This window comes from Seriola aureovittata, chromosome 10, assembly GCF_021018895.1.
Source record: "Seriola aureovittata isolate HTS-2021-v1 ecotype China chromosome 10, ASM2101889v1, whole genome shotgun sequence".
Taxonomy (NCBI): Eukaryota; Metazoa; Chordata; class Actinopteri; order Carangiformes; family Carangidae; genus Seriola; species Seriola aureovittata.
Genome location: NC_079373.1, coordinates 8,527,758 through 8,555,359, shown reverse-complemented (window position 1 = coordinate 8,555,359; position 27,602 = coordinate 8,527,758). Strand labels below are relative to the sequence as shown.

The window sequence follows — 27,602 nt, the reverse complement described above, 5'->3', positions numbered from 1 at the left end:
TTAATATCCATTGAATACATTTGCACATGAAAGAACAACACAAATCATGATATATAGATATTTTTATTACAATTATCATCTATCTTAGCCTTATATTCCAGTTTGTACATTTATACAGATTACAATGATTTGCTTACGATACAGTGAACCATAAATACACCACTCAACCAGGCCTTTTAATACACTTAGTGTTTGTCTTATGTTAGCGGTGCACAAGCCTGGAAGAACACACATTTGAAGAGCTTGGGTCAGCGTCAATTTGTCATTACATTTCTGACACCCACCCTCATGGAAAAGTCCCTGTACCAATTGCCAATAGTTAAATTTTTACGCCATTTTGGTACAAAGCATGTCATGAACTCAAGGGTATAAAAATAGCCATTTTGTTTTTTTAATTCTACAATATATACATTAATATCTGCACTGTTAAATAAACACAGTTTAGATGGTGTATTATAAATATGCATTACTCTGAAATACTTTACTTACTTTATTACTGGCAGTTTGTAATGCTAGGGGAGTGTTGACCTATGAAGATTTAGAATAAGGACTTGTGTCTCACACAAACACCTTGGTAAATTGAGTGCTGTGAAGCATTTATTAGCAAGCAGTTGTTAATGCATTTTAAACAGTGGACAAGAAGCAGGTGTATGGCACAACATTACCCAAAGTATAAGAGAGTAACGAAAGTCTACGAAATTATACAGTTTTTGCCTTTGTGCCCTTTCTTCTTTTTGGACTTAGTCCGTTGGCCATAAGGAGAGGAAGAAATGCCTACCACAGGGCTGGGCAAGTCATCAGTGTAGTAGTGTCTATGGGGCCTCGGCTGAGGGATGGGCTGTCCCAGGAAAAAGCCCTCCTCCTCAGAATCAGAAGAAGAAGAAGAGCATGTGGAGCACCAGTCATCATCATCCCCATACAGCCCCAAGAACCTCCCCATGGCAGGGCCTTGTAGCCCATAGTCTGACAAAGCAGCAGGACTGGGTTGGCCATGGAAGGCTTGGTGCCCCTTGGGGCCATGAGCGTTCCCTCTGTGGTCCATTTTGTAGCACATTTGGGCCCTCTCCTTGGGCAGAAGGTTAAGAGCATTGTCGGAGCGAGACTTGCGACTGCGGCGCCTCCTGTGGTGGTGATGGTGGCGTCCAGAGTGAAGTTCTTGGCCCTGCTCCTCAAAGTGGTACACTCTCCGGCGAGTCCGTTCGCTCATAGGGGGCTGGCGCACTGGGAGATCACCATAATGGCCATTGTCCACCACATCGTCAGAGAATTTGACTTGCTGAGGCCTAGACTGTGAACGCGTCCGCCTGAGGGCAGGGACGTGAGGTTTGGGTTTGTCCTCTGGTAAAGCCACCTCCTCTTCTTCTGGAACATTCTCCTCCACTTCCTCTTCCTGCTCAGATACAAGGCTTTTCAGGGAATTTGCACTTCTGTGTAACATAGAGGAGTTGAGGGTTCCCATATTACTGGTTTTCTCACAGTCTTCTGTCTCCAGTTCATGTAAGCCTTGCAGGGAATAAACCAAAGGTCTATCTTTACCATCACCATCTATGGAGGCTCCTGGAGAGGAGAGAGAAACATTATAAGATGTCTGCATATGGACTCAAGAACCTGTTTTAAAAATTAACTATTACCAACGCATAAAAAATTATTTTCTTACACCTGATCATGTCACATCTACTCACCAGTAATGTTGGAGAGAGCCAGTGAGTCCATGGAGTCTCGGACACTCTGATCTGTTTTCTTGAACTCATCTGTGATACACTCCAAAGAGTCATTGTACCATTGTGGCTCCTCTCCCTGGAAGCCTCCTCCAGCCCCATGATCCAGCTCCAACTCCTGGATCTTTCTACTGCTTGCCGGGCCCGGGTGGCTACCGTAGGCTGAGTCCCCAAGCCCATCCTGTGACTGGGCCCAGTACATGTCAGCCTGGTACTTTTTACTGGCAAGGCTCCCCCTTCCTCCTGCACTGCCACTGACAGCTTTAGAGGACTCCTGCTTTGACCTTGTGTCCTTTTCAGCAATCCAGAAATCTGTTGGTCTTGAGTCATTGGCTTGCTGGAAGACCCCGTGTTCCCCAAACTTTAATAGCAACTGAGTCATGTAGTCTTCATGCTCAGCCCACTCCTCCTCCTCCTGGTCCTCAGGTGCCTCAGTCTCCTCACCACGTCCTCTCCAAAAATGCTCATCAGATAAGTTCATGTGGGCCAGCTTGTTGGTCAGCGTGTCATCAGCATTTCCACTGAAGCCAGGGAACTTATAGTTGACAGAAGGTGAGAAAAGCAGCGACTGTCTGCATTGATCAGCTGAGCGACTGCTCTTACCCATGCGCACACTGCGGCGGGATTCACGTGAGCGTGCTGACTGGAAGGCAGAGTCGGAGGAGTCAGAGGCATGTACATCTTCCCCAAGACTGCAGGCTTTGGAGCAGTAAATACGACCCTGGTGTGGCAGGAAGGGGCAGCCCAGTAGAGAGCTCTTACACTGAGCACAGCTGAAGCAGCTCTCAGTGGCATGCCAGTGAAGCCCATCATAGGTCATCTGGGCATGATCAACACCTGAAAATGTTGAGATGGTTAGCATTACTACTCTTGAGTCTATACAAGTATTACAGGTGTTTTCTTGAGAAAACCATCATCTTACCAATGTGATCTCCACAGGCCTCACAGTACTCTGCATAAAGAGACTCGAAGCAGCCGCAACAGTATGGTCTGCCGTCCTTCATGATATAGCGCTGACCCCCCAGAATTGTCTCACATTCAAAACAGGAGAAGTGCTTCATGTGCCAATGCCGCCCCTCTGCCTCTGTGCACTCGTCAGCAAAAATAATCTGTGGACAAAGATGTGTACTGGATGAGACAAAACGGCCATCTTCTACCTTCCTGGCTGTCATCAGCCTGTATATTCATGTCGAATTTATTCAAGTCAATGTAGAAATAAAATAAATGTTATTGCTATCCCAGAGGTTAGCCTCAAAGACCATAAACGTCAGACTCTGGATGTTTTCCAGTATGTCAGTCTTGCGGTTTTACCTCATCGCAGGCTGAGCAGCGTGGTTTGAGTAGCTCAGCATGGTGCCTTCCGCAGTGGATCTTTCCATCGTGGTAGAAGTAGATCAGATCCACCAACAGTTCGCTACATGTGGAGCAGGCAAAGCATGCAGCGTGCCAGCACAGCCCAGGGCCCGCCCTTGAGGCGAACACTGCCATTTCTCCACCATTGATGCTTTCACCACACTGAAATATGCAGACACAATCACATGGTTGATTATAATAACATCCTGAAATTACTCTGAAATTGCACATTAGCTGTAGTTCCAAATTTTTCTGTAATAAGGTTATGTAAATCCTGCATAGGTAATTACATCTGTCACACAACTGCATGGACACAGCTTTGGCTTCAAGCCCAAATTGGCTCCTAATGTAACACAAAGCTTAGCCCATAGCAACTAATCATCATATGGCTTCCGAGTACATTTGCTCTGTTGATGAGGGGGTAAATATTTGGCCCATCTGTGTGTGCAAGCCCATTGGGTTGTCCTAACTGCAGTCCCAGAGTGGCCTATTTGTTTTTCTTCCCTGACTCGTGCATCATATGAAGACATGACTTTTCAAATCAACTACAGTGACTTTGGATAGAACAGGCAGTTAAAAAGAAGAAAACAAGAGAAAAAAACTGTCTTGGAGAAAGTAGGGGTGTCTCGTGGAGGGCTTCATCAGTTGGACTATGTTTTGACAAGGTTTATGGGCACCCTTTGGCTGCTCAACAGTCATTGTAAATTCTAAGTGAAACACTACTGAGCCACTCCAAACCACTCAGCGGAGAATAAATTTTAGTCTGCAGGGTTGCAAATCGAGCTTGTGTTTAGGGATTTTCTTAAATAGCATGGCTGACATTGAGATCTTTATTTCCGCTTCCCCTCTGGGTTTTAGTTAAAACTGGATACAGATTAACCAAATACCCATGGAGGAGATGCACAGCGAGCGGGCAACAAATCTTTTTTTCGATACTGTAGTTGAAGAAGGCTTTTGGATTTTGAAAGACTATGCGCTAGGTCCTTGATTTCAAAACAAGTTCATACCGCGGTCACTCTCCCAATCCTCTCCATATTTACAGTTGTAAATAATACATGCAAGACAGGGCACGTACATGCTCACAAATGCTGTTCAGAAGGTTGCGGGGCAGCAGTTTTATTGTGCCCCTCCCCAGTGCTTCCTTCTTCCTCTGGACACTGAACATATGTAGCTCCTTCTTCTCCTCCTCACTGAGGGACTGGCAATAACGCACCTGGGAGGGAAGATGATATGTTATGGTTAAGAAGGCCAATGTCACAATCACATCAAGAAATGGGACGATTCCTTCTTTTAAAAGGTGCTTAAAAAAAAAAAATAGCTAGACTGCATATGAATTTTGTTCCAGTTGCTCAAGTGACCTTTTCATATTAGGCTCCTTGAAATATCTGATTGCAAGGACTGTCGGCCACTAATAAAGGTTACAAACTTGTGAGTATAAGAGAGGGCAGAGTGCATACCAGAGCATGCTGAACAAAGGCAACTCTTGACCTCAGCTTGCCCTTCCTACACCCCCCACCCCCCCCCACATATCTCCACCCACAGTCCCTGATTGAGAATCTCATTTTTACAACAGGCCTTTTTGATGTTTCCCAAAGCCTTAACAAGAGGGAAAGCAGACGTTTAAACAAACAAGGCCTGTGTTTAGAGTGAAATCAAGAGGACGGGCAACAAAGGATGAGAGACAGCCAAGTCGGACTGTGGTGCCACTGCGGTGGTGGCATCACATAAAGCCTCTTTGAGCCAGCATCCCTCTCTCCTGCTGAGCAGTCCTCGTAAAAACCACTGCTATGACAGGAATCCTACTGGTGGGGGCTGCCAGCAAACATCATAAAATCATCAAGTCAAAAGTCACATTGTGCCCTCACTACATGTCTACAAGATTGTGGAACAAAAATCCCCTAGTGTGATGTCAACGTGAATGCCAAGGGCTCACATTAGTGGGATGGCATGGAAATGGCGAGACTTTTAACGCTGTGGGTTTAGCGGGCAGCAACAGATACAGCTACTCAAATGAAATGGAGAGTGGATCTTTCTTGTCGTCGCTGTGGCAGAAATAAGAGGACCTGCTGTGATGTATTTTCTGATACTCGCATTTACGAGCATTCACGCAAAATATTCTCACCTCATTATCATGTGGTGGCAGTTGATACAGGAGCTGCTTGATTCTGAACTTCTCTCCTGGACTGTTGACATAGGGGATCTTATCCTCAGGCAGACAGGAGAAATATAACTGGACCTGGGGAAATCATGGCATTGGGTAAAGCGATTATGCATATGAACACACTAAGTAAAATGACACCAAGTAAAACTAGAAAGCTTAAAGACTAGTTACTAGGTTTTGGTAACTTTGCTGAAGAAGATTTTTAAAATCTGAACATACAACTGATGATGCAAAAAAACATTTAAGTTGAACTGAAAGGTTCAGTGAATCCCCCCAGAAGACAAATGAAACTCATTCCAAATAATATATTTTCAAGAATGTGCAGTCATCAATCTGTACATATAGCTGGTTTTTGGTTCCCCAAGAAGTTGAACTTTTTTAAAACCAAATTTACATCCATTTAATTGCGGCAATATATTATTGTTATTATCTTGGACAGGATATTCATGAACACAAATATTTCTTCCAAGGATCCAAAGAACCGGGACATTAATTTGTGATGAGACACATTCTGGGACAGCTCTGTGTAAAATGTATGGAAGACTGACTTTGTGGAATCAATGTGTTTGCTCAAGTTTTTAACCCCTGAATCAGCTTTATCTCAGAGGGAGACAGAGAAGACAGAGTAGCAGCAGCAGCAGCACTCTTTGATGATGGCTCTGGAGGAATCATTTTATTTTCTACTAAACAAGTCCAACAACAGGTCAACAGGTCAAATCAGTTTAAAGGTTGTATTTTTCCAGTCATATGCTTGTCTCTATAGGGACAGGACAAAGCAGCCTGTCGTGGTGGCACTTTTACCCTTGGGGCTGGCCACTGAAAACTAAACTTTATGAGGGAGGGGCTATTACAGCCAGCCAGATAAAGAGGTGGGATGTGCTTGTCTTGTGTGTTGGGGGGGCTTCCTGCAGCTTTGGCCGTCTAGAGGGGGGTTACAGCAATTTACCCTGACAATCAACCCAACGTTTGCCCCCCACCATAAATTATGCACATTTTCATGCTGCTATTACCCCTCATCCAGCTCCTTAGGGGCTGGGGAACAGTCAGCTATCACCTCGGCCCTGTATGTTTCTTCACTGTAATGATGACCCATAATGCATGGCCCATTCAGGGCAATAGCTGCAGTAAAGGCATTACAGTCGACTGATGCATTTTCCCATACAAAAGGCATGTTTGGGCTTTAAGGTTTTCTGTTGCTGCAAATCCGTCTTTCCTTGCCCATCACCCCCTCATTGCTTCCATGTGTGTTGTTTAACAAGGGAAGTGGGATGAGAGGAGGAGAGAAACGCGGCAAGAAAAGAGAGAGAAATGAGGGGAGAAGAGGAAAACAGCCGATTTGGGAAAGTGCCACATCACACTGGCTGCCCTGCGGACACAACTAACAGTCCTGCCTGTGTTAGCGAAGGAGGGGGCTTGTTAAAAGAAGGCCCCTTGATTCCTGATCCTGCCAGCAGCAGTGGGCTCGACCCACCAAGTCCTCATCCTAACAGAGGACTTGATAATCACGAGCAGACTTTGCCATACCGCAGTTTGTAAATAAAAACACACACATCCTGCCTGTAAGTGGCTGCCTGGTAAAGCTTGACAAGTCTGTCTCAAACAAAGGGACCAAGTAAAAGTTTTAGGAAATATGTTGTCTGTCCCATAGGCTCCATTATCCAGAGACTCTAGTTGGTATGTTATTCAGTAATGCGCTGAATAGCATTTATCTGGGCCAGGCAAATGGGCTAGAAGGGAGTTAAAATCAGGTCAGAGCTGTTTTTATTCCCTGTCAGGAGGATACACCATTATTCACTGTGGTGATTTGGGGAATTAATGATTTGTGAACCAATGAAATAGACACCGCAGTTAAAGAGAAACGATATAGTGCTTCAAGTCTTCTTTGTATTACGAGAAGCCCATTTCCAAACCAAGCAGGCTTGTTTAAACGCAGCCCGCAACACCTTCATGAATTTCATGAACACTAGATAAAAGAATAGTCCCCTGTAAGCAAGATTTTCGCTCACCTGTTCAGGCCTAAGACCAGGTGGTACCCAGGCGTACTCCTCCAGCGCACAGCCTGAGTCATCGTCCGAGGTGGAGCTGCGCTGGAAGCCAGAGGTCAGCTTACTGACTTTCTGCTCCATCATCAAGTCTCGCTGGCGTGCCCCACCCTGGAAGCCAGCCGCCGACACTGCTGCACTCGCCAGGCTCATCAGACTCTCTTTTTACTAGAAAGACAATGTAAAAAAAAAAAAAAAGAAAATAGGAAGGGTGAGGGGAAGGAAGAAAGGGGAATTGGGGTGAGGACAGGAGGAGGAGGGAGGATTGAAATGGACAAGGAAATGAAATTTTGGTTAACAAACCATTACATCAGCCATTCCCCACATAATGCTATCCTCACTCCATCTAATCCACTTTCTCTCATGTTAGTGCCACTCCACTGAATGTTAACCACCAGCTGAATCACACTATCACTGTCTCTTTCATGAGGCCCACACCACCACTCAAAAGCCCATTATGGTATCTGAGCAAGCTTTTCTTGGTTCGCTCCTCATGTGATGAGTCGACTTCATAAAGACACTCATAAAGAGAACTATACCCTTTCACTGCTATTGTGGTGGCAGTTAAACATGTGCCCTCCTCATGTGGCTTTTGAAGATATAAAGACCATTAGGAAATTCCCTACGCTTCATGAGGTGACGTCCGATCTCATTATAGTGACACTAACAAGCAGGCAGCCATTCATAAATACACTCAGTGAATTCAGTGTCGCTTATACGTACGCCCAGTGTCGGCCAATGTTGCTCAGACCTCGCATACCTTTCTCATACTGTAATTTAGTAGGAAAAGTTAGAACAACACCAGACGCCGGCTGTTTCACCTTATCTGTGAAGCTTAGGTCTGAATGAGTCATCATTTTAGCCTGCTGCGGTGCTACGTCATACCGTGTCCCAAGAGGGGCCGCACCACATGGGATCTGATGCTGGCTTGATCAGTTGAGCCTGAGGTCTGTATAAACACAGGCCTGGCCTTAAGACAGGGCCACCATATGGAGAATGTCCACAATCCTGGTCTCTCCCTTCATCTCCCCTTTTTCTTTGGAGTGTTTGTTTTCCAACCTGCCGCAGTGAACGTCTGATCATCCTTTCATCTTGTAAGATGGACAGAGCAATGCCAGACAGGTGAAGTAGTTGGATGGAGAGGGATGGACAGAGGGGGGAATTGGAGCGATGGGGTCGACTGATTCTCGGTTGGACACTGACAATGCAGCAGAGGGGCAAAAAATAGATCAAGGAGATGAAAAGACGGGCACAGTGTTGACCCACAGTATGTGTGTGGTGGCGATAGTCACTAATGCATTTCCACATGTCCACACATTTGCAGACGTCACTGCACCGCAGTAGAAACAAAATAAACTAGTGTTGAGCTGGATAAAACACACAGAAAAGCATAACTTTAAAGTGAACTGTGTGTAAATGTCGCTGAGCAGCGGCCACTGTGGCCACAACTGATAATTACACACTGCAAGCTGATTCAGTAACGTGTAAAATGGCAATATCGAACTTAAGTTTGCTAATATTATAACGTTATTATTTATGAATGAGATTTTTCATTTGTAAGAGGAAGAATGTGTTATTTGTTCTTATAGTTTATAAGAATATAGTGACTGTGGTGAGTCAACCCTGTTTTTCCTGCGTGACAAAAGAAAAATGGCACCGAGTTCACTAAGACAGTGACCAAATCACTCCTGAACACCAACAGCTTCATCTCCTGAGCTGCTGTAAGTTTCACAGGACCAAGCAGACATGGAGATGATGTATGTGAGTCCAGTTGTGGTCATTTCTCACAGGCCAAGGGCTCTAGCTGAGATCAAATAGGAGCCCAGCCAGTGTCCAGCAGCCTGGCCCTTACACCACCTCCCCCAAAGCCTCCACCCCCCTATGGCCGGCAAGGGCAAACGAGGGCCGCTGAGAGACAGCTGAGAAAACCAGACACACTCAAACGCAGCCTTTGAACACAGGGGTGACAGTAAAGGAGCCTGAAAATCTGCGCTCTCTCCTGGAATGATATATATGCCTGGCTGCCCTTGGGAGTGTGCAGCCCCTATGCATACACGAAGTGGGAATGCACACCTTTATGATTGAAGCCGACATGGGACACAGGCCACTGTGGGCTATGCTGGTCCACACACATACAGTGCCATAAACACCTTGTCAGAATCAGCTGTATGCTCATGTATTCTGCTTCTCGCTTAGTGACAACTCTCTCTGAGATAGTGGCAAGCCAGATACCCCCCCCCCCCCCGCACACACACTGCATGCCAGGCCAGGCAGCTACTGGCTATTCATATCAACTCATCTTCCTCAAGGACAAGTCAGTCCTTCGTGGCCTCGCCATAGCCAACTGCTGGCATGCCCCCATCTAGCCTGACTAGTCAAAGACAATCAGAGCTGAGCGTGACTGATAGTGGTGGCACGGGATCCATTGGCTTTTTTTGGAACTTCGTGACTGCATTGTTCCACAAAGTGTCAAGTCAGGCGGATTGGCTTATGACATGTCCCATTAAAACGCCTCTAATGTCCTGAACAATGGTGCCTTTGTGAAGGATCCACTGAAGGCTTGTCCCATCAAGAGCCTGTTTATCTCCCTTTTTTTTTCTCCTGAGGATGTGGTGTGTTATCTCCATATACATGACAGTTAAAGCCCTCAAACCCAGATAACCTGTCTTCAGATGAGAGAGCGGAGTGGCAAAAAAGACACTCTCTTGTTCTATTCGCATCTATTGACTTGCAAATGAGACCAAAATAACCTACAAAAATGTGGCCTTGTTTGAGACTAGCTAGGGTTTCATGTGGGAGATAGCTAACTATAGGCAGGTTCAGTCAGGAGCCCGGAGACTCCAACTTCACAGCCTCGCATTTTATCAGGCACAGGCTCACTCATGCGCTACATTTGTTAAAAAGATGTTTGCTTTCACATGTTGGCCAAGTCTCTGTGAGGATGTCTCACACAGCCAAACCTGACTCACAGGAATGTCAGGCTTGAACTTCAGCCAGGCTCGTGAAGAGGAATCCAGGATGTACACGGCTCGGTGTTAGGCAAAGCCACTTCTTATACAACCACATCTGCTAGCATGCTAATTTTCCCTTTGGATGTCATGCAGTTCATTTCCTCTGACTCTGCCCAGAACGCTTCCTTAACTTTTTGAATGACAGAAGCACCGAGCCAACTAACTTAACCATGCTTACACCGACTTGCCAACTCACTGACTCATCACTTGTGCTGGCTTTTAAGCTTTTTTTCTTCTAACAAGGGACTTATGGTTTGCAAGATTAGTTTTTAAACTCCCCCTTCTCACTGTTCCACTCCCCCCTGCCCTGCCCTCCTCCCACACTAGCCAGACCCCTGCAGTCCTGAATGTTTAACAGCCCCTCACTCTTTTGTAAAGGTGCTTGTTAACATGGCTTTGGGAGCTCCAGGCCTGCATATCTGACTGATCTGCCCACAGTGGGCCAGAGGGTGGCGGGGGTGCTATCAGGCTGAGGCTAAAATGGGGTGACTGACATGTATGAAAATGTTAATGTGTCTTGTTCCACAAAAGAGAGGAGATTTAAGTCAAGGCAGGTGAAAGAGGGAAGCTCAAACACATCCTTGCTTTCAAAGGTCTTCAGTGAATGAAGGTTTCACAACCTCCCACTAGAACGTAGAATGAATGAAGAGATCTGTGTCTCAGAGAGAAACTGCACAATGAGCAATAGTTTTGTTACAGAGAAAGCTTATATTGCAACAAGCTCGGTGTAACAGAAGCTCAGTGAAGGAGTGGGTGCAAACTTGATTCATTAAGGAAGCAAATAACCACTGATTTGTTGTATTCACCCTCAAGACAGAACTTGAGGGTGAATACAGACAGTCAGCATCATGTGTTAACTACTGTGTAATCTTATTTATCACTTTATGGTATACAAACCTCTCACAGGACCTCATACTGCGACTGACCATTAAATGCAGCCTCCAGCAACATTTAAAAAGAGCATTCAACAACACTTCAACCAGAGTCCCACAAAATCCAGACACTGGAGCCTTGGATTAACAACCCTTGAGAGAGTGCACAGGAAAAATAAGCAGCTTCTGGTCTGAATTACTGTCTATATTCCTCTAGGAAGTGGATGATGGACATGCACACAACCAAACACAGTGCTCTCTGTCAGTCTGGACCGGCCCAACATGTTTAACTTGGCTGCTGCGAGCTCAGCAATGCAACATAGGCTCTAGTGGAAGAGAAAAACAAGATTTTCTGTTCAAAATCCCTGTTCCTTACTTGAGCTTGAACTCAGACAAATTGGTTTCTTCTTATGTAAGAGAAGATATGTCTTAACTGCAGAAAAATATGCAGCATATTGTTGCTCTCACTGTACATATAAATCTTCAAATGACAGCCTGTCAACTACTGGCACGTAATAATAATATGTTTTAATATCTTGGGAAAAAAAGACATGTCAAACTGCAGGCCAGATCAGATTTGTTAGACAAGTAGATTGTTGTGTGAACCAGTGTTTAAGGTTAAACCTGTAATTGAAAGATCCAATAAATCAACTGAGTATCATTAAGACAAGAACTGAAAAAAAAATTGAAGAAGGATGTATTTGAATCCAATCAGTTTCAAAATAAAAAGGGTTCAGGTTAGTGTTGAGGTGCTGCACGGCTGGAGTTTGGTCAACTTATGGAAGCCTCCATTCGTGTCTAGGGGGGTGTTTTTTCAAGACCAAATGGATGGGAGTGACATCCCCTACAGAGGTCTGCACTAGGGAGACCACCTGCATGCACTGGCCAGACTGAACTAAGACTCCACACACACACACACACACACACATGCTGCTGTCACATAGCAGACATCGAACACATTTACGTCCCAATAGATTCTGTCTGCAAAGCAGGAGAACACTGATGACAGAGCTCCCTCTTTGCTTATATAACAAACTGTATGTCTTTTAAATCATGCAATGTGATCAATAATTAAACCACCCTCCCATGAAATTAAATAATACAAATATCTTGTTTCATCTAGTACCAAAACACAGTTCAGGATGAGTTAAGGTGCAATACTGTAACACCTCCACTTCAGCTTCACTACAACCAAAACACAGTCTATTGAGAAACCTGATTACATCTTGTTCAGTCATTTCCCTGTTGGTCTTACCTCAGTGTAGGCCAACTCTCCAGAGGTGAGCAGGAAAAAGGATCTTATTACCACTTTATCTGGTCCTAGATTCTTCCCCAGCCTCTGGGCTCCATATCTATGCAAGATCCTCAGAGCTGTAATTCCAGGACAGGAGCAGTCAGCCTTCTCTACCAGAGCTGGCAGCACAGTAAGAGCCCATATCAGAGCTGAGACTGTAAAAAGTCAGGGAGATGTCTGTCTGAGTGCGTGGGAGAGAGTGTTTGAGAGGGGTGTGTGCGCGTGCGTGTACATGGAGGAGCTCAACCAGATGGTCATCCCTCCCTTGTCTCTCTCACCAACCATTCCTCCTCCTCCCCCCCCCCCCCCGACCCAACCCTCTTAACCTCAGCCCGGCCCCCTTAACCTCCGAGCAGCCATTCACGGTAGGGTATGGAAGAGCGAGGCGTCTCTCCTCCGTTGACCCTCCCCTCATACTTCAAACACATGCTTCCAAATGAGAACCACCGGTAGAGCTGAAGCTCACAGGAACTGAGCTTTTAAGTAGCACATCAGGGATGGCAGAGCTCGTTTTACCACACTGACCGCCCCGCATCCACAACAGCTTTCACATGACAGTCTTCTTTTTCCGTCCCTATCAACGGCTCAGACGTGTGGGGAAGGTGGTGCACGTCACAGTCAGGCTTTGGTTTATTTGGTGGTTGCCTTTTTGTGCCCTAAAATGTCATTTAGTTACAGAGAGCTGTTTAGTAACTACAGCTTTATGATTATAGAGCGATTGTTGGCTTGAGTGAACAATAGATGCATTATTTATCCCTGCTTCCTACCATCTACAACATCCTGGCTCAGCCTCAAATAACCCTTCCAATGACTGAACGTGATGTCAGCAAATCTAAATGAGACCAACTATCAGACCTTTGACATATAAATCACACAAATACTATAGTGCAACCACAGATCTGTTATTATCGGCTTAACATTGTCTGAATGAGGGTTAAAAATGTCCAACATTGTACAGCTCAACTTTGAGTCGTACAAAATGCGAACGAGTAACTATATTGTGGGAATCTGTGAAGTCATACTGTAATGTGAGGTTCAACATAATAGTCACTGAGCTCACTGAAATGCTACAGAAACTACATGATATTCAGATCAGAGGTTAAACTGAATCTGTTAACTGATTAGCCAACTGACAGAAAAGAAATCTGCAACTATTTTTGGCAAATTGAATAATTTTTAAAAGCAAAAATTCCCTATTTTCCCCTTCTCCAATGTGATGATCTGCCACTTTTCTTTGTTTTTGTATGATGGTAAAGTGAATGTCTTGAGCTCTGGAAACTTATATTTGGCATCTTTAGTTACAACCATAATTCAGTTGTATTTATCTTCATATCCCAAACATAAATAAGAAGAATATTCTAGTCTATTGAAACAAACCTGATATTAGCTTATAGCCGGGCTTTCGGTTCTACCTTTATCATGTAATTGCAGACATGTTCTATACTACATACTATACGTCCACTGAAACTCCCCAGGGAGGACACAGTTGACCTCTGCCTCTCCTTCACCTCTGCAGGAATGTCAGAGTGTGATTCCCTTCCTGTTGCCTCAGAAAACAAAAGTGGCCGCTTCAGGTCAAACCCTGGACAGTTGCACCTTTTGCATCCTTTTGCAGTTGTTCGGTTGCAATTTCAAAGTGTTACTTTCTCCCAAAAGGACATGTTTTATAGCGTACATAATTGTGTCTTAGATAACTGCAAGGTTATCCTTTTCTGTGTGAGGTTTTGTTGCGGAGCTTTAACATACTTTAAGACTGTAAAACAAAGCAGTAGAACATTTTACTGGGAAGCAAGGAATCCATTAAACAGCTAAAATTGCTTTCTTTATAAACATTTTAGCAGCTGTGTTAATTTTGTGGCGGTGACGTCAGGATGTAATTCTGTGAACTTGAACGCATTCAGGAAGCATTTACACTGTGGGCTTTTTTTAAGTGGGGGCTGATATAACAGGGTTCACAAGCTCAACACCCTTATGTAGTGGACGCAATTAAATACTTTGACAAATGTATCTTCAAATGGCTTTAAAAATGGAACAAGCACTATCAACCTTTTGACTGTTTAGCACATATTCTCAGGAGATTCAATGCTAGTTTGGTGTAAAGTCCACAGTCTACTTTAATCACATCACGGATCAGCTGATATGTGGAACTTGTTTAATCAAAAAAAAAAGAATGGAATAAACATGGCCACTCATTCCTAGTTTAGGTTACCTGTGCGTGACTGACAGCATCTGACTGAGTGTCACTTTTCCCATCCTCTGCGTGCCCACACGTCTCACATTCACACCACTATGTGCTGAAATATCACATCGTGGGTGGTGTATGGAGACTGTCATATCTCTGTCATTTACATTTAAAATAAAATGGTACTTAGACCTGCAGATGTTCCCTTTAGAGAAAAAGAAAACAGTTTTATCCAAAACAGAATAAAGCCAATGTGCGTTAACCCCTGCGTGGTGCGTGGACTGTAGGTTTGTGTGGGTGTGTGGACAAAGCCATTGTAGCAGCCAAGGCCAGGGAGGAGAGGCACCCTTTCACAGCAAACCTCAGGCCTTTGTGCTGGTCCAAAAGACTCAGCACTCTGCTCCATTAGCAAGTCTTAGTGGGGAGGGACAACACAGCATCCTGCCTTTGGGTGGGGGGGTGGGGCATTAATGAAATGCAAAGCTAAGATGGTCAACTGATCCGGACAAAAGTTGCAGACCCTACTTGGCAACACCAGTATGAGTAAACAGAATTGTCCCCGATAGCGTCAAAATGTAGAGATGATGAAGGTTTATTCAATTTTGACACATTTGAAGCTTAAATGAAAGTGTCCTTTTTAAAAAAGAGAAATTTAGGTAAACAGGTTTAAAAGTTCAGAGGTGACCAAAGACATCTTTGAAGTTCAAATGTGAAGACTTCTGAGATTTCAAAAGAGAAACAATGACCTTTGACAATGAACTAGGGTGTGGACAACTATTTAAAGAGGTCTGTGGATTATCTTCATTCTCTCCAATGGGAAAGCTGAATCAGCACAACAACATCCTGAAAATCATTCCGTATGCCTCTATAGTTAAAAGTAGCCAGCCGCACAGTTCAAGGTTCACCTCAGATAGTTGAATAATATAAAGATGGACAAGTCATGCATCCCTGACCCTTGACCTTAGAGAGCACCAGATGACCCATAAATCTATGGCCCCGGGGTTTTACGGCCCATTCCCCTGTCATAGCCACAACGACCTGAACAGCACCTCACACCTGGTCTGCACCTTCTCACCGCTGTAAAAAAAAAAGAAAAAAGAAAAAAAAAAAAGAAACACCCTGTGCTAGCGGCGAGGTAGTCCATGACCGGCATGCCCTGACAATGACAGGACAGGGATGATGATCATCAGAACCAACACCCCGATGATAAAGCTGCATTCTTCTCCGGTCCAAACACGTCCTTGAAGAAGGGGACCCGTTAAACAAAGCAGCCAATCAAAGCTGGATGCCATTTATATCTCACGGCGAGGATGGAATCTCCAATGTGTTTAAATGAGTCAAATTTTGGTCCTAACACGTTTCATAAAGTGGGGCACCAAAGGGGCAAAGGGAAGGTCAGTCTCTAACTTACCCTCATTGATGACCATTGTTGAGGACAGCTCTCACTGGTGTGTGAGCTTCCTTATAAAAAGTAGGCATTCTCAAGGTTTAAATGAGTTGCCAATGGGTATTATCAGGACACAGGCCCAACAAAGGCCTCAGTTATAAAGGCCAATAAAAGCCTATCGTTCTACTGTAACAACAATCCTTTTTACGCCTTGAAAGAGGGAGGAAAAGGTCAGCTGGTGGAGCAGTCAGCGCATTGATATTGACTTAGCTAGATTGGCGCTGACAAACTCAGGTCAGACTGTGGGCTTGTTAGCCCTATAACCCTCACATAACCCCCTTTTTTACTGGTTCACTCTGACACACTGGAGGCAGCTGAGGCCATAGCTTAAATCTGAGCTTAGTTTCTGACACGAGACATTTGTAAAAATTAAAGAGAAATATCTACTCACTTGACATTTGGCCTTACTAAAGATCATGTGTTTCTCATGAGCACTGAATAGGAAGAAATCAAAATGAAAAACGGAGAGAAATCAGGATTTATTAGGCTAAATTGGAAATGAGATATGGTAACATTTGAACTTTTCAACTCTTGACTGAAAATCTAATTTTCTAACTTACAACACGCAAAGATCACAACACTTAAATCCTAAATCTACAACCTAAGTCTGTTTTTAATTAGATCACAGTATGTAATGGCATTGTATAAAACCAACACAATAATCATTAAGCAGATGATGTCAGTTTGAATGGTCCTGATTTCATGGAAGCAATCATTGAGCATATCACTTATCTACCCATTTCTTTCTGCTTTATTTAATTTGCTGTAACCCTGTTGTGTTGCGTATGATGTAATACAACCTGAATGTCCAGTTTCAACCTGTAATACATGACATAACACGTTCGTGCTAAACAGAGCCTGGTGTCAGCACACTGGTACTTTCTTCACTTTATCATAAGTGCACTGTTCTCTAACTGCTTTTCCAAACATTGCAGAGATGTACGATCGGGACCGGTCATATTTCACCCTCAATTTGACACCCTCTCACCTAGTTGTAAAAGCCGGACCTCATTGGGAACAATGGGAAGTGGAGCGACAGAGCTCCCGGGGCTGTTAAAGGGAGGAAGCCCCTTTATTTGAGGACACTATAACTCAACAAAAGCCTGTGGCTGTCTACACACAGAGCGGGCCGAGGATGAATGGGCTGCTCTTACACTACACACTTGCACTGTCAAAAGCACTGGATCAGCAAAGGGCAAAGCCTGTCATGTGTGGTCTCCATGGACAAACTGGGATGAATATAGACATAAAATTACAAAACAGCCCTATTAACACCTTAAGATAATGACTCTCTGTTTTCACCATCATTTTTTAAATTTTATTTCTTCAATAAAACTTTAATATTCTCCCCATGCGCAGGAAAAGCGTCAAGTTTTCCATTCCTTCATTCCTGTGTAATGTGAAAAGGTTTGATCTCTCCTGTTGAAACAGCACCCTGTCAATGTCCAGGTCCAGGTTCAACACTTGCGACCTTTCAGACTTCACTACATTTTTAGCTCATGACCTCACGCTTTCAGAGAGTCGAACTCACACACCACTTAAACCTCACACGTCACACACATCTGGGCTCCTCTCCTCAACGTTCCTCAGAGTTCAACAGTATATCCTTCATACGGCAAGAAAACTATTTCCTGTGTGTTTCCAGTCCCGGGCTCAAACGGACACATGAATGAACCCGCCGTAACCAAACAGGCAATACTCGGGCGAGAGCGCTATGAGCAAGTCATTGTAGAAGGAGAGGATGCAGTCAAAGAAGAAGAAAAAGTTGGCAATTCCCACACGTGGAAGCATTTTCCTGAGCCGCACGGCTTCAAAAGGCGAACCATGGAATCCAACAATACTCTAAAACACTTAAGAGCTGCTCAGTCAGGATCCCACTAATGATTAACATTCCTGGAGAAACACTCCGTTACAGTCTTTTTAGAGCGTTCTAATTAAACACATGCTCCAGTGCCACAGCACAGAGGGAACTCTGAGGACTGAGAGCCGGGATGCTTCTTTCCAGCTCTGCTTAATTGGACACAATTTAAGTCATTAAGGTGGTAGTAAAAACAGCAGAAAGAGCAGAGGAGAGGCCCAATGATCTACCCTGTGAGGCTCCCTGTTGCTCTGATGTTGTTGACCCTTTAACCTCCTCATGTGACTCACATTCAAATGTACAGAAAAAAAAAAAAAAATCGGAGACTTACTTTCATGATGAGACGCACGACTGGACGTTTAGTCCTGGCTGAGTTTGGGAATAGTTTGAGACTGGACAATAGATGTATGTCTAAAGTCTTCACATTTCTGAAAAGGGCAAAGAGGTTACGCGTGTATGGAGGTCCTACATCTTGGGAGGCAAGCTTATATCTGATGATCTGTGAATCTGTTCTCATCTGTTTCTGACTCGGGTTCTCTGTGTTCTTTGTGGTTTCGACATATATTTTGATATATCGTCTGCAGATGATTTTCTGTAACATAATCTTTGTGCAGTTGTAAATAAGTGATTGGGTGGGATGATGGCATGTATCAGGCAACAAGTGGAGTGATAATCTAAATATTAGTGCCTGATCATAATTTGGCTCAAGGCATTTGTTGGTTTAGATCTTTAAAAGACGGATAATAGAAACATCTGTTTCCAAAACAGAACATACGGAGTGAGTAATCTGATAAAAATGGAGCTTATAGTTACTCTAAACTGTTGATTTTTCTCTCCCAGTGCCCATTTCAATACCTCAGTTCAGTGTGTCTGTCAATACTGATCCAGTGTCAGTGCTCTCATTTTCCCAAATCTGAAATCTGAATACCTCCCGGCATGAAATTATTTTACTTAATTCTTTTATTTTTTATGGTAAACCACTGCTCTGACAACATGATTACAGGAAAACATCCATACTCTAAACAGTCATTTGAAGCTATTTTGATTTCTTTGACAACATGAAGGGGAATATGTTGCACAATTTAACTGGGTCTCTTTGTAATTTTGAGATGCAAGTTGGAAAAGGGGTGGAGGAAAAAAAGCGGTCTGTGGTAGATAAGGTAGGTGTGTGAGTCGTGAGCTGGAATCTGTGTGTATATTGTGTATGTGTGTGTGTATTCAGGTCCAGTGAGCTCCAATCTGAAGCCCTCAGGAGGCCTCACTCAGTCTAACAGATATATAGGCCAGACATAGGGTCATTAGTGCCTGCGGTGTGTGTGTGTGTGTGTGTGTGTGTGTTGGCACAATGTATGTGTGGAATGGAAAAAAAAGACAGAGCTGGCTGCCTTATCACCCCCCAAATTAAGGATACCAGTGCTCCAGGGCAGCGCTTATTCTTAGAAACCTCACATGTAATACGTCTGTTTCAGTCAGTGTCAGTGTGTTATTTCTGGAGCTGCTAATACTGAGCTCACTAATGACACCAAACCATTTTCAGCCAGCATAAAGGAACATGTGACAGGGTGGAGATATACATGCCGTGTGTGTTTTGAAAAATAATAATCCTTCTCACAAAATCTGAGCTCCCTTTAAAGTTTTTATTCCTTTTCAACCTCATAAAACATTCTGGTCAAGTGTGTGTGTTTGCCTACGGACGGGACACATGCACAGATGTACACATCTGGTGAGCCACTGCTCTTGTTTTCTTTGGGAGCCCAGCCCCTAACAGGAAGACAGTGCGAGCATAGCAAACAAAAGCGCGGCTCTTTGAACTGGCCTCTCTCTAGGAGCTGCCGTCAGGTTGTTGGGGCCAAACGAAGTGTTTCTGTGTCAGCTCAGTGGGCCCATTGTGGGCCTCAGGCTGCTGCTCTGCAAGACATGTCCTCAGCTGGCCTTTGTCAATATTGAACAATCTATGTTATGTTACAACATCTACCTTTACTGCGATTACTGTTTCCAACTGATAATAATACATTTCCTCCATGTGAAGAGACGAATGATAAGAGATTACTGTGCAGCAAATGCTAAACAGAACTCCCATGATAGTAAACTTAATAATAGCACAGTTAATCTGAGAGCTGAGCATGAGTGGAGTTGGGAGGACACATTAGATAGTCCCTGCACTTCAGTGCTGCAAACCAATTTAACAGACTAATGAAATCAAAGATAGCTTTTGAATACAATGTTTGATAAAAAAAAAAAATAATAATAATTTACAGACAGAGAGAACATGTTTGGAAATGGAATATCTGTGGCTGCACTGTGTAATTTACCTGTCCTCTGTATCTCTTCATACACAGAAGTGGGTACATCACCTTGGTTACGAGTCAGTTTTATTGATTCTGATCCCACTTTAGTTTTTCACATGTAGCTCCCATGAATCCTACTTCATGTTCTTGGTGTATTATTTACATAAGAACCTAAACCAATATATGCTGAAAGCAAAAAACATTGTATTTTGAGGTGGTTGAGGTGGCTGTGAACAGTCAGTGACACAAACAGTGAGAAGAAAAATATATTATATGATTTTATTTTTCTTGCCTGGTACAACCTGAAAGTTTGCTGCTCGACACTTGTTTTTGCTTGAGTTGTAAAATCTAGCATTAGCTGATTTTGGAGAAATATGGCCGCAGCTAGGGACATCAATAACACTGCATTGTTAAGTTAGATGGACCTTCTTTGCATGAAACTATTTTTGTTTTGTTTTTATTTTTACCATCTGTCTTAAACACAAGAGCATTAAATCATGCTTAAATGCCAATGTAGATGGATACACAATGGATCAGCACTTTGATTTCAGCAACTGATGAACATAATGGAAACCTGTTTCTAGCTATTCATTATGAATGTAAAACACCATTGTGCAAAATCTAATGGTATACAGGAGGAGTCAATATTCTTCGATTGAAGATCCCACTAAGAAATTGAAAATATGAAAACTCTATTGAAAAACAATAAGAGGACACAGCAGCAGTTTAAATATTTTCCCAAAAGAGCTGCAAGCAGATAATATATTGATTCCTTGCTTGTGTTTCTGTTAATCTTCTTTTAATTAGTTATTATTATTAAATTAAGCATTTTGTGATATGGGAATTGGTATAAAACTCTTATATGCATAAATGTTTCCAAACCTGATTGATGACATATTAAATACGAAACGATCAAAGCGTTAATGAGTAAATGTTCTGAGATTAATAATCTATTTGATACCCAGCAAGTGTCCCCTCCATCTGTAACTCTAACCTTTCTAAAGAGTCTCAGGAAATACCTTTGTTGTCAGTCCAAAAATCCCTTGCCCCGCAGAGTCCATTTTTAAACCCCGATGACCTTTTCCATATCATCCACGCTCACTGACTCCACCCCTGTGACAATGCCAACAGGGCCGGAGGAACAAGAGCCACAGGAAGGGGAGGGAGGGGTGGTGGGTGGTGGGGTGTTTTGCATATTTCCAGCCAGGGGTCCGGAAAGCTTTAGCTGAATCCCCTGTTGTGTGCCGGGGAAATGAGCTGGGCTTTTTAACGACTATCTCAGGGTAATATGTTTTCTTTTGCTCCTAGCCCAGTGATGTTGTGATTGCTTGGATGGCTCCCCCATAGATGCGGAGGACAGAGGGACCAACATGACCTCCTGCAGGCAACCATGTTTGTGTCATTTCGGGTCAGAACAACTTTCCAACAGTTCCATCGCTGAAGCTGCTGACATTTGGCATCTTCAGATCTGTTATTCTCCTTTTATCAAAGACAGACATGTTGATAATAACCGGCTTTGTAGCACTGCGCCGTGGTTATTACCCAGCATTCATTGAGGGCTGAGCATCATGCCTATACATGGTGGTGATAATGAAACATGTGTGTCGAGTATGGCTTTCATCATCGTGGTGGTCTCATGGTTGGTCCCGCAATTATGGCGTGTGGTTAGCAGAGTTGTGCTGGGGCACTGAACTCCGGTGTGTGAGCCAAACCCGTTTTCCTCTAACATCATCCTGCAGCTCCTAATAAACAGAGTTGTGCCTGGAGGCGCTAAATCACTAACTACCTTTAATCACTTTAGGATAATGCTTAGCATGTGGATCCAATGTGTGTCACCGCTCCAGGCGAATCCCACTGACTCTCATACATGATGCTGTTTGAAAGTTACAGGCGGGGAACTTCACCACATGGCAAGCACAAAGTTATAATCTGTCCCAACAGACAGCGGCGTCCACAGTGGTTATCCCACTCTCTATAAACCGCAGTGTAACAGTGCCCTAAATTTGACCATCCAGGCCACCGTCCATTCAAGCCAGTGGCCCAGTGCCCACAGATTCTGGGACCACCGGCGTTTAAACAAGCCATATTTCATCCAGCCTCCTGCCAACCTACCACAAACAGTTTACAGTCAATGGGCTCTGCTCTCTGGAGTTTGTCTATGGCAACCCGACTCCATGCCACATCTCTCCATCCAGAGCCATGAAAGACTGGCCTCCTCTGACAGCTCCTCACAACACACGGCCCTGTCCCGCTCTGCTTTTAGCCCTGCTGTGGTGAGCTGGACCACGTCTGGGGATAAAAGGCTGCCAGAGTGTTTGGCTTGCAGGCGATTTACACGGACGCGAGGGTGATTCATTCTAGCTTTGCACAAACAGGCCTCTGTGTACATTTCACTGGTACCGGGCTTTTAAATCAACAGTGGGAAACGTATACAGACGGGCACTGGGACTTATATTCTGCTCATTCCCACTCAGCTGGGCGTCTGCCACACACGCATGCACTCTCCAACACCTACAGACATACACACACATATAGGTGAATACTTTGTCTCTGTCCATCTCAGACAAACACACACACACACACACACACACCACAACATGCCCCACTGTTTATGTCTGAGACTTGCTTCATGTCTGTGATTTATCTCCACCTCCACTGCTCTTGCTGGGCACTACGTGTGCTAATGTTAAAGCTAGCTCCTCCGGCTGAAAGCTGCATTATGGAGGTGCTCATACAAAATGCAGACCTATGCTTATCTGCCGCCCAATCCTAAATCCTCCGGTTTTTAACTATGCACTCTGGTACTAAAATAAACCATTAACATAATCCACATTTACTAAGTGAGCTGTTGTAAACATCAAGTTGGCTGAGGAGGATCAGAACTGTTTCCACTGCTGTGTCCAAGAAAAATGATAAGTCCAGCCATTGTGCTCTGCTCTCACATTCACACACATAATCGAGAACAAGTTTTTTTTTTTAAGTCGTTTGAATTCTATTAATGGCACCTTTCATTCACTTCAAGGCTTTGGAAATGACTGAGCCGGCACCATGTGACACGTGGAGCTGCTCCAAAAACACCACTTGTAAATCATTTAGTCTATAAATAACTTTAATCATCACAGAGAATTCTCACCTGCAGCAGATCGTTGAAAGTATAAGCTCAGCTCACATCTCCCCTAACACACATGCCTCGCCTGGTAGATCATCTAAACATTAAATAAGCACAGCTGTGAATTATGAGACCCAGATTCCAGTGGATATACAGTATGGCAATACATCAAATAACATTTACAGTGAATATATGTGTATCATTCATTAGAAATGATGTTAGATGACAGCCTATATGCTCTGATTTAACTGTAGGCCTCATTGACAACAATATATGATTGTATAAATCACTGTAAAGCCTTAATGTGCAGATGAACTTGTCTACATGAAACCGTAAAAGTTTTTTTTTTTTTTTTACTTTAAAATTTATCAGGATGGAAATGTAAAGTGGTTCAGGTTGTAAACACAATGCCACTGGTGAATTTGTGCGACTCCCAGGCTAGTGAAGCCGTCTACCTCCCTTCTAGCCACTAGGTGACACCACCACCTTGGTTCTGTTCTGCGCGCTCTCTCATCCCTGTATCTCTGTGCCCAACACTCACACTCACTCAAAGTATTCCTTTTGAGTTCCTTACACCCTCTTCCTTCACCGGACAGTGTCTGGACAGAGTGTTAAAAATGCTGTAATCATGGATGTGTGTGACCATGTTTGAAAATAGCCTCTGGACCTGGTCGGTTACACTTTGAAGTGGCGTTGTTGACATTGTGCAGAACCTGCAGCTGACCTCCCTCCTTTGTGCTGTTAAATTGCTCCAAGACATTTTTTTTTTTTTTTTTAAATCCACTTTTGCTTGAATTGCCCTGCTATACCACAAATCACTTCCACAATCTAGATATTTAATGTGTCTAAATACAGACTGTGGCATGTCCTGGATCTGTTTCTCTCACTTAGCTAACAGGCATCAAGCTGAAACTGTCCTAGGATCAGCAGTGCTCTGTTTTTGTCAGCTGTGGCCATAGTGACAGATTTCAGGCCAGTCTGACTCTGCTGAGCCAAGTGGGTCCGTCATTCTGTCAGCCCCCACGAGACCCAGCAAAGGACTTAATAGCTTATGGTGATGTTTACTGTGCTCTATTGAGAGCTAAATATTATTTTGGACAGCCTCGGTTAAATATAACAGCGGCTGCTCTTCTGTGCCTCGCAAGTTTAACACTTTATCACAGCTGAGAATGGAGATGTTTGAAATTTGAGGGTGTGTCATTGTTCTCCAAAGGAAATACTTTATGGCGTGTTTAGCACTGTAATAGGTCCATAAGGAGAGATGAACTCATTCAAGCAGCTTTTATGTTATACCAAGAGCTGACTGCACTGCAAAACTGCGCATCTTCATAAATCACTATGGCTCCCTTAAAACCAGACAATGAGGTTTCTGAGCACTAGAAACAAGGCAGGGTAGTGCAGATCACACTATCAAGGGGATCAACACTCACTCCAGAAAAACAAGTGGACTGATGTGTTCATTTACTTTAATAAAGCGTTTCAAGACTAAATTTCAGCTTAAATGACTTCTCAGTTTCTTTCTTTATTTGTTATTTTTTGGTCAAGTCGTTCTAGCCTTATCCGTCAAGGTTAGAAGTGAGGAAAGTGAGAGTGACTCCTCGTACTGTATGTGGCCGGCCTGTGTGACCACATTCTCCCTCACTCAGCACACACTCTTGACAGCTATGGAGCCCTGCAGTGGCGGACGAGCAGCGGTCACAGAGCGACCGACCAGTTGTCACCAAAGTGACAGGCGACAGCTGAGTCCATACATCTGGAGGCCCCCGAGGACTCCACGCTCCCACACGCACCCAACGTCTTTTCCAGTTTTCTTCATCGTCAGAGAAATGAGGTTACTGTGGCTACACGCGCAGGGGAAAGTGAAACGTGTCTCTGCTGCGTAAAAGCGCAAAGCAACATTGGAGGATGAGGAGATTAAAGCCAGTTTGATGACATTTTGGGGTTGATACAAGTAGCCCATTGCCTCTAGAGAGTATCATTTCAACTGCTGGGTGTTATATGGGTTGTTTTCTCACCATGTGTTGTTCAAGGTGTCGTTTGTTTTTCTTATTAAAGCACAAGATTGAGGTCAACATGTGCGCATTTTTTTCTTGATCACAGTATCAGTGGTGTCTACTTAGAGCAATTTCATAGTGTAGAACTTGAAAATAAATGTTACCATACATTAGCCTATTTAGAAACTGCCCAAAATAGTGAAATTAATGTAAAAAAAAAAAAAAAAAAAAAACTATTAAAAGAAAAGAAAAAGTGACTTGGTCCACTCACCCCCAAAGCGCTCAGTCGCAGTGAAACGGGTATCCAGAACCAATATTCCTGAAGTGAGAAAAGCGATTCACGCTGCGTCTCATTGGCATAAGATGAAAAGTCCAGAGAGGGTGCACCACTGCGCCGCGAAGCTGAACCCAGAGCTGTGCAGAGCGATAAGCTTAAACCCCAGATACGGGCTGCATGGGAGAGAGAGAGAGAAAGAGAGAGAGACAGAGAGAGAGAGTCTGGTCCGACTTCACCCACTGTCACCACATCTCAGTCATTTCAGCAGCGCGCGGTGCGCTATGGTGCTCCTCTCGGCGGTCACAGTGAAATGACATTAGCGGTGCGCCCTGCCTATTGGCTTAAACAAGCGGCCCCCACCAATCCTGAAGAGACGGACCAGTCTGGAGCCCAGCGGACAAATGCTCCTGTGAGTTTAACTCCTGCTGCTGCAGTGAGGAGTTTGAGGAGAACTGTTTGCGTAATTTAAGTGCTTGGAAACTACTAAGTGAGTTAATCCTCCTTTGTTGCCTTTGCCTATAGGCTACCTTTACCTCTATATGAACTTTTGCCTTTATCTAGGCTGAAAAACAAACAAACTGTGAACTTTAAAATTCCACCTTTCTCCACTTAAAACTAATTAACTAACAAATACTCCAAGTGTACAATCACCCCTTTTGCACCCCCATCCCCTCACACATTTTATCACCAGGTCTAGAAATATGATCTTTTTTTGCAAACCTATGTGTCCCTCTCGACACCAATATGAAATTTTCACAATGTACTTTATGTTCTCCCACACAAACTGTAACACGACCCCTATTTACAGTGGGCCATGAAAGGTAAGTCTATATGCACTATACTCTGAAAAGAGGCTATTGGCTCGCTGTCTATTGAGTTGGACAAAATGTGCTGGGATGATCAAAGATTTGAAGAGAATGGCCACCACCCATGAATCAGTGCATGACCGTGATACAAGACTAAAGACTGAGGTTTGTGCTGCATTCAAAGCCATGCAAAAGGTTCCTTTCTGTAGATGTATTCTTCTTGCACTGAATCAGCTTAATGTTTTTGTTAATTTTACAGCATCACTGGCACATCAGCCGTGCAAATGAACTCACGTGCTGACAACCTAAAACACAGCTGAGATTTTTGACTGGCGGACCTTTAAAGAGCCCCTCTGACCTGCTGTGACCCAGATAAGGCCTCTCCATGACATCGAGAGTGACGCTTCGCCCCCAAACAACCGCAGCCGAATCAGGATCATTTGTAGTATTTGAAATCCGGATCTTAAAACATATTTGAAATTTTGCGTGACCTTTAGACTGCTGAAACACGAAACATAAATGTGACAAAGGCGTCGTTTTATTGTGCACCCTCTGACCTTTCATGGCTCGCTCTTTCACTGGAATCAGACGCTACATCTTCGGCTGACCCGGGTTACGACCCATTGACCGTCACATCCGTGCGACTGTGTGAATGCTACTTAAGTAAGAACAGGTTTAGTATAAGCTCAAACCTGTCAGTCATTCTCTACACAGTCTTGGCATCAGGCAACTGAACACAATGCTGTGCCAGATCTTATATGGACCAGATGCTATGAGCTTCTATTTAATATCACACTTCACTGCAATCACCCACTGTGTATCTTCTTTGTCAGAGCTGCACATATATTGAATTCTTATCTAAATGGAGGTATCACATGAGTGGTACCTCATTTAACCCATCACTTCTCCTCAGTAGTCAGTCACAAAGAACACGTCAAACTAACCTTAAAATATTTCTGTTTATTGTCTTTATTTGTGATGTGCCTCATTTCAGCATCAGAGCTAAGAGTTTTTTGATGTATTTAGGGATATTTGTCCTAATTCTGTGCTATATTTTCCTGCTTCATAGTTCAAAACTACACTGAAAATAAAACAGGCCAAAAATGCAACCAAGCTAGCTCAAGCAATATCTTGAGATGAGGAACCGTACGTTACTTCACATCTGAGAGGAGGAATGATGGGGTGATGGT

The 27,602-nt window shown here is 43.8% G+C and overlaps 1 protein-coding gene across 2 annotated transcripts; it reads right to left on the bottom strand.

Moving 5' to 3' along the window:
* Positions 1–44: 44 nt before the first annotated feature.
* Positions 45–25,911, bottom strand: prickle1a (prickle homolog 1a). Of its 2 annotated transcripts, none has more exons than XM_056387155.1 (8): positions 25,601–25,911; positions 7,239–7,442; positions 5,194–5,307; positions 4,147–4,284; positions 3,030–3,233; positions 2,641–2,827; positions 1,683–2,555; positions 45–1,557 (listed from the first exon to the last, which is right to left on the bottom strand). In XM_056387155.1, exons 2-8 carry the CDS (start codon positions 7,425–7,427, stop codon positions 692–694), a joined length of 2,571 nt encoding a protein of 856 aa, XP_056243130.1. In that variant the 5' UTR covers positions 7,428–7,442; positions 25,601–25,911; the 3' UTR covers positions 45–691. The 2 variants fall into 2 exon arrangements, with proteins under 2 accessions (XP_056243130.1, XP_056243131.1); XM_056387156.1 differs by lacking the exon at positions 25,601–25,911 and adding an exon at positions 12,413–12,649.
* Between the last annotated feature and the right edge of the window lie 1,691 nt (positions 25,912–27,602).